This window comes from Ictalurus furcatus, chromosome 16, assembly GCF_023375685.1.
Source record: "Ictalurus furcatus strain D&B chromosome 16, Billie_1.0, whole genome shotgun sequence".
NCBI lineage: Eukaryota > Metazoa > Chordata > Actinopteri > Siluriformes > Ictaluridae > Ictalurus > Ictalurus furcatus.
In genome coordinates this window covers 23,677,660-23,690,051 of record NC_071270.1, presented here as the reverse complement: position 1 = coordinate 23,690,051, position 12,392 = coordinate 23,677,660, and the positions used below count along the sequence as shown (strand labels likewise).

Genomic DNA, 12,392 nt, shown 5'->3' with positions numbered 1-12,392 from the left:
GAAGAGTTCCCTGCGTTCCTCCACCTGACTCCGCCCCCTCTGTTACGCCACGTGAGCTCGTTTTTAGAGAAACGAAAGAAACTAGCGACACATACTTTTCGTGGCAGGTTTTTTTTTTAGAGAAGATAAAAAATCAATACCTTTCCGAGTCACTGGGATGGTCCACTTAGATTTTTGTGAATTTAATATGTAATGTGATGTGTACACTTTTTAAAAAGATTTAAGGTACAGGATTGTTTTGGGGTAAAGCTTTAAAGGTAAATTATATGCACTTTTCTAGGTAAAACGTACCACCCCAGTGACAAGGAAAGGTACCATTTAGTACCCCTTTTTCTGAGATTGCAAAAATGTTTGGGGTTTTTTAGGTGTCTTTGAAATTAGGTTTTTTTGTTTGTTTGTTTTTTTTACAGATTATCGATAATGTTTGATTGGACTGGGATTGGCCTAAATTTATTTACTCTTCCTGTTTATCAAAGTTACTCATTCTGTATTATTGTTCGTAACACTCATTGCTGAACCAAAAGTCCAGAGGGCGGAGTCAGACCTGATCCAGCTCCTCCTACCTGGGCGGAGTTGAGCCAGTAGGTTGAGACAAACTACTGTTGTTGCGTCTCAATTTGCCTCTCATATACTACGTACCTTTGAGATACTCAGTTGAACATACTACGATTTGGGACACGTTAATTCTCATCTCGGATCCTGTTTAGTACGGATAGTAGGCGAATTGGGACGCAGCATGCGTTTCAGGCTGGATAAGTGCGTTTGTTGTTGCAGCGTCTCTTGGGTTAGGGATTAGAGATTAGGTTTATAGGAGGAGTTGGATTAGGTCCAGCTCCACCCCCTGGGATTTTGGTTCTCAGTTATTGGTCTGCATGTAAACATGGTGATTTATTTTGTTCTAAACTGTCAAATTAATTTACATATCACACAGAAAAAAAATCACTCGAAACACAATGAATTCTTTGCAACTTTTCAGGTTTAAATTCAGACTGTTTTCATTATTTAATTTTTTTTCTCTCCCCCACCTCGCACCACCTCAGCTGTTTATGGTAGACAACGCAGCGGACGACTGGAGGATAGCCATGACGTACGAGCGCATCTTCTTCATCTGCCTGGAAATCCTGGTGTGCGCCATCCACCCCATCCCGGGCAAATACACCTTCACGTGGACGGCGCGCCTGGCCTTCTACTACACGCCGTCCAAGACGGACGCCGACGTGGACATTATCCTGTCCATCCCCATGTTCCTACGCCTCTACCTGATCGCCCGCGTCATGCTTCTGCACAGCAAGCTGTTCACCGACGCGTCATCACGCAGCATCGGCGCCCTCAACAAGATCAACTTCAACACGCGCTTTGTCATGAAGACCCTCATGACCATCTGCCCCGGCACCGTGCTGCTCGTCTTCACCATTTCCCTGTGGATCATCGCCGCCTGGACTGTCAGGGCGTGCGAAAGGTGTAGCAGCTCACTCACCCCCACACACACACACACACACACACACACATATATATATACACTGTTTAGGCTGGGTTTACACTCCAACACATATGCTCAACATCCGTGTTTGTCATTGCATCCTGCAGCGTAGCAGAGCTGCATTAAAATTCCGTTTACGTTCCATGCTATAAAGAGCAGCGCTAATTAAAACAGCATTGATCGGGCCTACAGCGGTGACACATCTGCTGTTGGAAAACAGTAGCATGTTGTCTTGTCGGGTTTTTTTTGTTGTTTTTTTTTAATCATCAGATAAGGGACTGCAATCTAATTTTCAGCCTTTCCTTGGCTCCCTGAAGGACACTATCAAGGTTAGAGACACCTTCACACAAAGAAGAACATGCTATAGCGCTATTTACTACAGTATATTCTGTATTAACACACCGCTTCTCAGTTTCTCTCCCGGGAATTCCCGCACTGCAGATATAGTAACTGTTTTTCCTACACCTGACTCATCCAATGAAGGGTTTGATAATTACACTTACGGTTAAGATAATTAGGACTACAGCAGAGGCGCCGTGCTGCTGCAGAGACGAAATGTCACACTTTCTGAGGTGTGAGTCACAGCATCGTGGGGCACTCCGAAATATTCTGTCTGCTTGGGGACAATGTGTTCATTTGCGGTGTTTCCAGTTTGTTAGGTATACTGCGAAACAGTCACTTGTAAGTTGAAGGGAAATGCATTGCAAATATATTAAGCCATACCTTGAGCAAGCGTTGAAGTAGCCTTGAACTCACAACCTCCTCTGAGCATCGGGTTCTTATTCTGTAGATGACATTTTTTTCTGTTTACTGGAGCGTTATGCATGGTCCCAAATTGTGATGTCACTGAATAAGCTCTGTGGTTTTTGGCCAGTCATGTTTAATAAGCAGATTATTAGAGGATTATGATGTGGTACATGTGAAATTTTAGCCACAGAACCGTTAGCCGGTATGATAATCTACGTGCCTAGCTAAGTTAGATTACAAATGCGAGCTGGTTTATTAGCATAGTTCTAGCTAGGTAAAGTTAAGATTAGGATGGCGGGAGCACGAAGGACGTGTTAAACAATGTATTATTCTACAAATTTTGAATAAAAAATACAGTGCAGGGATTGTCGAGTAGGAGTGAGGATAACTGTGTGTGATGCTGTCTTCCTGTCACGCCTCACAGTCTGGAGCGTTTCTCAAGTTTCATTCCTGGAGGTGCTTTGGGAATGGTCCTTTAGGGAACAACCTGTTCAACAGTACGCTTGGAAAACCAGGACAAGGGCCCGTCAGGTCACCCTGACGCTTCGGTTAGCGTTTAAAAAGCACACAAACTAATTGTGGATTAACACAATCTAATGCTACAGATGGCAGCTCGTATCAGTGGCTTGCATATTAAACGTTTTAATATAAGCTCCCTGATTAGCTCTTTCTGTTTTTTTCAGTAAAGCTGCATTCATTATGAGGGAAAAATCTGATCCTCGATCTTAAATCAATATGGACTAGCGAGTGAATGTTACAGAAGCGCATTGCTGCAACCCAAGAAGAATAATCCCCATCAGTATGTCATTAATTTCACAAAAGTTACTTTTCTTGTACTGCTATCTTTTTACTAGCAGAACGTTTCCTTTGTGATGAGGAAACGTCTCATTATTGTGAGAAAACGTCTCATTATTGTGAGAAAACCAGAAGACATTGCAGTACTACTGGAGAACATCTTTTTTTTTTTTTTTTTTTTACAAAAAAGCATCTTGTTTCTATGAGAAAACTTCGCATTGTTATAAGAAAACATCTTGCTATTACAAGAAAACATCTCATTTTAACAAGAAAACATCTCATTTTTACAAGAAAACATCTCATTTTTACAAGAAAACCTCTCATTTTTCAAGAAACGCTCTCATTTTTACAAGAAATCCTCTAATTTTACAAGAAAACCTCTCATTTTTACAAGAAAACCTCTCATTTTTACAAGAAAACATCTCATTTTACAAGAAAGCCTCTTATTTTTACAAGAAATCCTCTAATTTTACAAGAAAGCCTCTTATTTTACAAGAAATCCTCTTAATTTTACAAGAAAACCTCTCATTTTTACAAGAAAACCTCTCATTTTTCAAGAAAACCTCTTAATTTTACAAGAAAACATCTCATTTTTCAGAAAACCTCTCATTTTTCAAGAAAACCTCTCATTTTTACAAGAAATCCTCTAATTTTACAAGAAAGCCTCTTATTTTACAAGAAATCCTCTTAATTTTACAAGAAAACCTCTCATTTTTCAAGAAAACCTCTTAATTTTACAAGAAAACATCTCATTTTTACAAGAAAACATCTCATTTTACAAGAAAGCCTCTTATTTTTACAAGAAAGCCTGTAATTTTACAAGAAAGCCTCTTATTTTACAAGAAATCCTCTTAATTTTACAAGAAAACCTCTCATTTTTCAAGAAAACCTCTTAATTTTACAAGAAAACATCTCATTTTTACAAGAAAACATCTCATTTTACAAGAAAGCCTCTTATTTTTACAAGAAAGCCTGTAATTTTACAAGAAAGCCTCTTATTTTACAAGAAATCCTCTTAATTTTACAAGAAAACATCTCATTTTTACAAGAACACCTCTCATTTTTACAAGAAAACCTCTCTTTTTACAAGAAAACCTCTCATTTTTACAAGTAATCCTCTTAATTTTACAAGTAATCCTCTCATTTTTACAAGAACACATCTCATTTTTACAAGAAAACCTCTCATTTTACAAGAAAACCTCTCATTTTTACAAGAAAACCTCTCATTTTACAAGAAAACCTCTCATTTTTACAAGAAAACCTCTCATTTTACAAGAAAACCTCTCATTTTTACAAGAAAACATCTCATTTTACAAGAAAACCTCTCATTTTACAAGAAAACTTCTCATTTTACAAGAAAACCTCTCATTTTTCAAGAAAACATCTCATTTAACATGAAAACCTCTCATTTTTACAAGAAAACCTCTCATTATGAAAGAACATTTCATTACAACGAGAAAACATCTTTATTAGAAGGAAACCTCTCATCACTACGAGAAAACATCTTGTTGCTACAAAAAATAAAATCTTATTTACGAGAAAAAGCATCTTATCGGATGTTTCCTTGTAATAACGAGACATTTCTTGTAGCTACGAGATGTTTTCTCATAATACCGAGATGCTTTCTTCTAGCAACGAGATGCTTTCTCATAAAAATAAGGTGTTTCCTCGTAGAAACAAGACCATCTCGTTCTTGTAATAACGAGATGCTCGTGTCATCATAACAGTACTTTTTCTTGAGAGGGTGAGCGGGATTTTTTTTATTCTTACAGGGCAGTAATGGGATTCCCTAGAATGGAAATTGAAATTAGTGTGGTAGATTTTTCCTAACGTGTGTTCCTCATGCACATGCTGTAGGTACCACGATAACCAGGATGTAACCAGCAACTTCCTAGGAGCCATGTGGTTGATCTCAATCACTTTTCTAACCATCGGATACGGGGACATGGTCCCTAACACATACTGTGGCAAAGGGGTCTGTCTCCTCACCGGGATTATGGTGAGTCTGACGCTCGCGGTTCAGTGTACGTTTGGTTTTTTTTGTTTTTTTAATGTCGAATCATGTTCCTTTGGGATTCTAAAAGCAGAGCTGTGCTTCTACAAAAGTGTGTAGCTTACTGATATAGTGTTACAAAATACAGTGTATCAAGTGATAATGCTGTTTATTTTTGCTGTGGGAAATCAAACCCGAGGCAATATTGAATGTCTATTTTTTCTTCCCCTCAGGGGGCCGGATGCACTGCTTTGGTGGTGGCCGTGGTCGCAAAAAAACTGGAATTAACCAAAGCCGAAAAACATGTACATAACTTTATGATGGACACGCAGCTGACAAAAAGAGTGAGTCGATTCAGTTCAGTTTTATTTGTATAGATGTTGCACCTCCAGATGTACTATATAGCAGTAAACTGTACAAATAAAACTAAAGGATAAATAAAACAGTAGAGCGGGAACTTGGGATCTCTATGATAAAGTAGACTCGAGCAGACTTTTGGGTTTTTTGTTGTTGGTTTTTTTTTTTGATGGTGAGTCGTTCTAAATCTCTAAAAGCTTTCGACTCTGAGCTTTCTGAACGGAATATCCTCATCTGGAACATCTAAAAGTTCTCATAGCCAGAGAAACCGAAGACTTTAGAGTGCTAGAAGGAACCTAGACATCAAGGTGGGATGTAAATTGAACCCTTTCATGCATAGAATCCACACTTGCAGTCAATTTAATTAATTGAATGTTATTTTATATATATATATATATATATATATATATATATATATATATATATATATATATATTTTTTTTTTAGGAAACTAAGATGTAAATAACCTCTCAAACCACCCGAGAGCATTACAGTAAATGAATGTAAACTTCAGTGGCTCTCTAAGCTATTTGTCATTCTCAAGCTTTACTAGCTTTCTACATTAAATAAATAAATAAATAAACGAACAAATAAATACATACATACTGTATATACATGTAGACATCAGTATGTACAGGATTTCGCAGCGTTTACTTTTTGTGATCGTTGCGGCCGAAAATGCTCGATTTTGCTGTGGCTTTTTTTTTCTTCTAAATTTGTGATGGGGTTTTTTTTTTTTTTTTTTTTTTTGGCGGAAAACTAGTTTTATTGGCGAAATCGCACGAGATTGTCTTTCGCAGTGATGTTTGTTGGTAAACGAGGCCTTTTAGCTGTGCTCATATTCAACGCACGTCAATCGAAGAGGGCTTTAGCTGAACGCACGTTGCCGCGCCTTGGCCCAAATCTGCGGAACATCGGCGGTAATTTTGAAAAATCGCAAGCTCCTCCGAATCTCGCGTCGTTTGCTTGATTTCGTGTTCGTTTCTGCGATCGCAAAATCAGGGACTGCTACATACATAAATAAATAAATAACAGAAAAATTAAGCAAAATATGTTTTGGTGTCAGATTCCACTGAACGTCTTGTTTGCTCGGTTGGTTGTTTTTTTTGTTTGTTTGTTTTACCTCCTCGTGTCACGTGACATTCCTCAACAGCGCTAAAATGTTTCTATCATTTTGGTCGGTACATATTGACTTGAATGTTAAAAACGTTAGACGTTGGAAGATGAATTTTTGTTATTATTCCAGGCATACTGTTTTAGCCACTGTTTTTTTTTTTGGACAGTCCATTTACTTTTAAGTGATATTTAGTATCAAAACTTCATATAATCATGCAATTTGAAGTAAAAATCGAAATAAGTTCAAGTTAATGTAGCTACCAAGCCTTGATAGTCTGTCTCACCCAGAAAGCGCAGTGCTGCAGTGTGAGTGAGCATGTATTCCATCTACCTCAGGTGAAGAACACTGCTGCAAACGTTCTCAGGGAGACCTGGCTCATCTACAAGAACACCAAGCTGGTGAGGAAGATGGATCACGCCAGAGTCAGGAAGCACCAGAGGAAATTCCTCCAAGCCATTCACCAGTACGTACTGTCCCTGTCCCAGTGTTTCACATTGTCAGTCTGCAGTTGCGTCTTCTCTGTGACGGAACCACGTACTGAGCTCTGAATTGTTTGACACCTGTAGCGCAGGGTAACAGCCATGGTGGAGCACTGTTTCCAAAGGACGGCTTTATTTCAGTATCATTTTCGCCGATTTGGTGTTTGGACAGGACGGTCTCTACCAGTTCTGCGATGGAGGTTTATTTTCTGTACAGGGGTTGTGTTTTCTCTGCTCTGGCACACTCATCAGGTATTCCTAAGGGGGTTTCATGAGCTGAATGAGGTGTTAGGCTTGAGATTTGATGAGCATTCTGTAGAAGACTGCCCTGACCTAGAGGGCCTAGCTTTGAACCCGAACCCCAACTCTGACGTGCGCCAACTGGAGACTCAATAAAATCCAACAGCTCTAATGACGTGTGATGATGTAGTGATGGCTGTTGTCAGATCATCAGTGAACAAAATGAAAAATATAATTATAGAAATAGTCATTTAGGCCGCTTCCAATCATTTGACGTTTTGATTGCGCTGATTTTTAGCTTCTCGTCCAAATGGAGCTGATTTACTTCTTTTAAAATCTTTTTTTTTTTCTTCTACATATACTATAACTTGGACCATCCTGCCGACAATGCCAGTGAGTCCAGAGTGCTAGGTTCGTGTAAGTCGACGTGTATTCCCATGGTTAATCGCCAACAAGGTTATAATAAAAGTAGTGGCGAAAAATAAAATATGGCGGTGTGAGAGAACTTAATCTTCAGTAGATGGGGTTAGATTCAGCATCTGTTCTAGGAATACTGGACGGTAGATGGGGATACGTCCCGGACGGGACACCGGTGCATTGCAGCGCCATGCACACACACACACACACACACACACACACACACACTTTCTCTCACTCATTCACACCTAGTGGCAATCTAAAGTAGCTAATGCATGGGAGGTGTGAGGAAACTGGAGAACGTGGAAGAAACCCACATGTATAGAACATGCGAAACTCGGCACAGGCATTAACCCGAGCTCAGGATCAGACCGGGGAGATGTGAGGCGACAACACATACCACCGCGCCGTCCTTCTAAGACACCTAATACCCCATCCAAATCCTGAGAAATACTTGAGAACTAATGTCAGGACCCGACTATTTCCGCTTACACGACAATATCACGTCTCTTTCTGCTGTGTTACAGCCGAGGAAACACACAGGACTGTTGGAGTTGCTTAGCGAGAACTCCGAGTGAACAGATTCGGTCTTAACCTTAAAGCTTTTTTCACATATCAGTCTTCCACACAGTGTTCCCATTGAGCATGCGCCTCCCACAGGCCTGTCTGGACTAAAAAGTCTTTTTAGTGGAAAATGCCCATTGGCCATTGATATGCTCCATTTCTACTCTTAATTTGTGCTCAGGAATCTCAGCGGGAGCCTGAAAGTGACTTCTAATGTGTAAATCTTGCATTAGTCCCACTGTTTAGCACCGACACACACTTTGCTTGACATTTATAGGACATCTAAAAGCAGCGGCGCACCCTGTAAATGTCACTCTGTTAACTCCGGGATGTTAGAAACGGAAACGTGCATTAGTATGTAAGTGGATGTGTGTGTGTGTGTGTGTGTGTTTCCTTTAGTTTTGAGGAAGAGTTCTGAAACATTAATTATATGCGTCATTCTCTTTGCAATCTTAATAAGGAAGCGGACTGACAAGCACTTGAAATGAAAATAATGGTGGATCTGGAATAGGGAACATTTTTTCGGGAAGGTTTCAAACATCCTGAGGCTCGTCCCGTCCTCCCTTTCTCCTTCCTGCTCATTAGGGACCATTTTCACCCCCCTTTCATACACACACTAACACATTTTCTCTCTTTTTTTTTTCTCATTCCATGCTCTTTGATTCCTTTTTCTTTCCTCTGTCTCTCTCTCTCTCTCTCTCTCTCTCTCTCTGTGGCTCCATCTGTCATTTTTTTTTCCCTTGCTTTTTGAAATGCCTTGCCTTCTGTTCATCCTCCATGCACCACTGGCGTTATGTTTAACTTGATATTATCAGCAAAGGAAACCATGCGGGATTGGAAATGATTTGCAGTTGAGGTTCACCGTGTCTCCTCTGACCCGCATGACAGACGTTTAATCCACTGTGCAAATTTATGCACTTTATCTTGTTGTCAGTGGAGTACACATTTTTAACAGCATTGTAAAATGGTTAAAAAAAAAAATACTAATAATAATCATCTTATGACACTTATAGTCATTTTCACAATACGCTATCTAGTGTATTTGTGGCGGTCTGGGAAAGCCCTTCACGGGGTAATCCTTTTTTAGCAAACGTTACAGCAGTTTAAAGTGAAAAGGTTTCTCCAGTCTCCTCCCACCTCATAAAAACTAGTGCTTTAGGTGGGAAATGTGTGAGTGTGTGTGTGTGTGTGTGTGTGTGTGTGTGTGTGTATGGTGATGGACTGGCGTCCCTCCCAGGGATCTATTCCCATCTTGCGTCCAATGTTCCTGGGGTAGACTCGGGATTTATCAGTTCCTAAATATGAATGAATATAAAAAATAATAAACACCAAAATAATAATTATTAATTAAGACCATGAAACCTTTGTCCAGCATTATCCATCCATCCATCCATCTTCTATACCGCTTAATCCTTTTCAGGGTCACGGGAGACCTGGAGCCTATCCTAGGGAGCATCGGGCACAAGGCAGGGTACACCCTGGACAGGGTGCCAGTCCATCGCAGGGCACAATCACATACACACTCACACACCCATTCATACACTACGGACACTTTAGACATGCCGGTCAGCCTACCATGCATGTCTTTGGACTGGGGGAGGAAACCCCCGCAGCACGGAGAGAACATGCAAACTCCACACACACAGGGCCACGTTGGGAATCAAACCCCTGACCCTGGAGGTGTGAGGTGAACGTGCTAACCACTAAGCCACCGTGCGCCCTTTATAAGGTTATATCTTTATAACCTAGGCATGAAAATAAATAGCATAACATATAGAGAAAATATATTTCAACGTTGTTTTGATGAATCGCTGTAAGATCCGAAGGGGTTTCACGGACCGCCATGCATCACAATATATAGGCTTTCTCACAGTTTACCTGCAAAACAACAGTACTGCGTTTCAAAGCCTTTGGAAAATTGTGGGGGTTTTTTTAATAAAAAACATTGAAAAATGATTTTCTACAACGTATAATTAAATGTCCATTCAGCCACTTGTTAGGGTGAGTAACCATAAAATCACTAACAGGTCCCATAATATCTCATGAATGAATGAATCATAAAATTAATTATATATACGCATATTTGCATACAGTTGAGGTCGTAAGTTCATGTAGGCCTTGCAGAAGCTGCAAAATGTTCATCTTTTTTTTGTTTGTTTTTTTGGAATGCAAGAGATCATTTAAAAAAAAAAAAAAAAAAGAAGGTGGCACCACGAAACGTTAAGAGCCGGGGGGGGGGGTGTAAACTTTTGAACAGGACGATCGGTGTAAATTGTTATTTTTTCTTTGGGGAAATATGTAAATATCATATGTAGCCCCTGAAGCGCAGTACTAAATGAAAAAAAATAAGATCTATAAACAAAATGATAATAGTTTACACCGATCATCCTGTTCAAAAGTTTGTCCCCCCCCCCCTTAATGTATCGTGTTGCCTTCTTGAGCATCAGTGTACGTTTGCACCTTTTGTAGTAGTCGTGTACGGGTCCCTCAGTCGTCCTCAGTGTGAAAAGACGGATCTCAACATCATATAGCCGCTGTTGGAAAGAAGATGCTGGAAAAGCCAAGAATGTGCAGGACCTGGAGGATTTTTCTGAACAACAGTAGGCCGTTTAACTGCTCAGGACAAACACGGGGCTCGTGAATAACTATCACAAAACATAAAAACATTGAGCCGTTGATCATCCAGTTAACGACACACAGTATTAAGAATCGAGGGTGTGTAAACTTTTGAACTGGTTCATTTGTGTAAATTCAGTTCTTATTGTGTCTTGTGGACTATATTTAAATATCTGCTATGTGAAATAGTTTATTCAGGGCAGGACTAAATAAATAAGTAAGTAAATAAATAAATAAATGCAATTTTTATGATCCGTTTTTTCCCCATTATTAACGTTTTGCAGATTCTGCAAGGCATATGTAAACGTGTGACCTCAACTGTAGCAATATTTTAAATATCTCTGCTATGCTTTAGTCTTAATTGCAAATGTTGTACGGGATTAAATCAAGAGTTTGGCCAAAAATGAAGTCAATCAAGCAAAATATTTCTGGTGTCCATAGTTTGTTTTATTTAGCTTTGCACTAGAGCTACGAGACTAATGTTGGTACGTGGTTAGGTTAAGCGCAAATAGCATGCGTAAGTAATCACCTCAAACAGCTTTGTTGAGTATTTTAAACTGACTTGCTGGAGTGGTTATCTGTTAAAAAAAAAAAAAAAAAGGGGTCAAAAGTGCTACAAACTGTTGTTTTTAGTTCGTATCAGACTCGGGTGGAAGGAGGAATTGCCTGTAAAACTAAATTCATCTGATCATTTGATTTGTGTATGCATTGTCCTTAATACAGGCTCAGATTTTATAGATCTGTTGAATTATATTTTGAGTAGGGATGCACTGATGCGGATGCCGGTACTACGTGACAGTTTGATATCGTGCTCAGTTACTCGCACTTGTGAAAAAGAACCTTGTGTACTTTGGCACGCTAATGAACAGACGGCACGACATGACAGCGGCGACGATCTGGATGTATTTCCTGATTAGTGATGGCAATCAAAGCGAAGCAGACAGCAAACTCTGCTCGGTAAAACTCGCGAGGAGGAACTAAAGCATCTTCCTGCAGTACGAGTAACCTGATAAAACATCTTAATAGCTGTGAAGCGACCATGCAGAGAAACTGCTGCACTTGGGAGCACTTCAGTTCTGCAAGCACTGAGACATGCATGCTTCGTTAACACAGACATATCAGAGCTAAATACAAATTTTCCCTCTCTTAGTCTGGAAAAAAAGGTAATGATGCGTCCCTAGTTTTAATTTAGGCATAACGTCTGCACGATGCTAAACATTTATCAATATTAGCCTCATACAGTAGTGGTAAATGGTGCACTTATATGGCGCTTTTATCCAAAGCACTTTACATTGTGTCTCATTCACCCATATACCAATGGTAGCAGAGCTGCCACGCAAGGCGCTAGCTTGCCATCGGGAGCATCTTGGGGTTCAGTGTCTTACCCAAGGACACTTCGGTATGTGGAGTCACGTGGGCCGGGAATCGAACCGCCAACCGTACGATTAGTGGACAACCCGCTCTACCACCTGATCCACAGCCGCCCAATAATAGTAGTGCTTGTGCAAAACTAAAGAAGTAAATTTCAGACACCACCAGACATGTCTCAGTTGATAGACTACATTCGGGGTTAAGAGGAGATATTTG

The 12,392-nt window shown here is 39.9% G+C and overlaps 1 protein-coding gene across 3 annotated transcripts in view; it reads left to right on the top strand.

Moving 5' to 3' along the window:
- kcnn2 (potassium calcium-activated channel subfamily N member 2) overlaps positions 1-12,392 on the top strand; it is a 51,268-nt gene that overhangs the window by 20,361 nt on the left and 18,515 nt on the right. For all 3 annotated transcript variants that reach the window (XM_053645294.1, XM_053645293.1, XM_053645292.1), the window contains exons 3-6: positions 1,041-1,459; positions 4,880-5,021; positions 5,249-5,359; positions 6,825-6,952. In XM_053645294.1, coding sequence (XP_053501269.1) covers positions 1,041-1,459; positions 4,880-5,021; positions 5,249-5,359; positions 6,825-6,952 — 800 coding nt within the window. The remainder of the gene's footprint in view (positions 1-1,040; positions 1,460-4,879; positions 5,022-5,248; positions 5,360-6,824; positions 6,953-12,392) is intronic.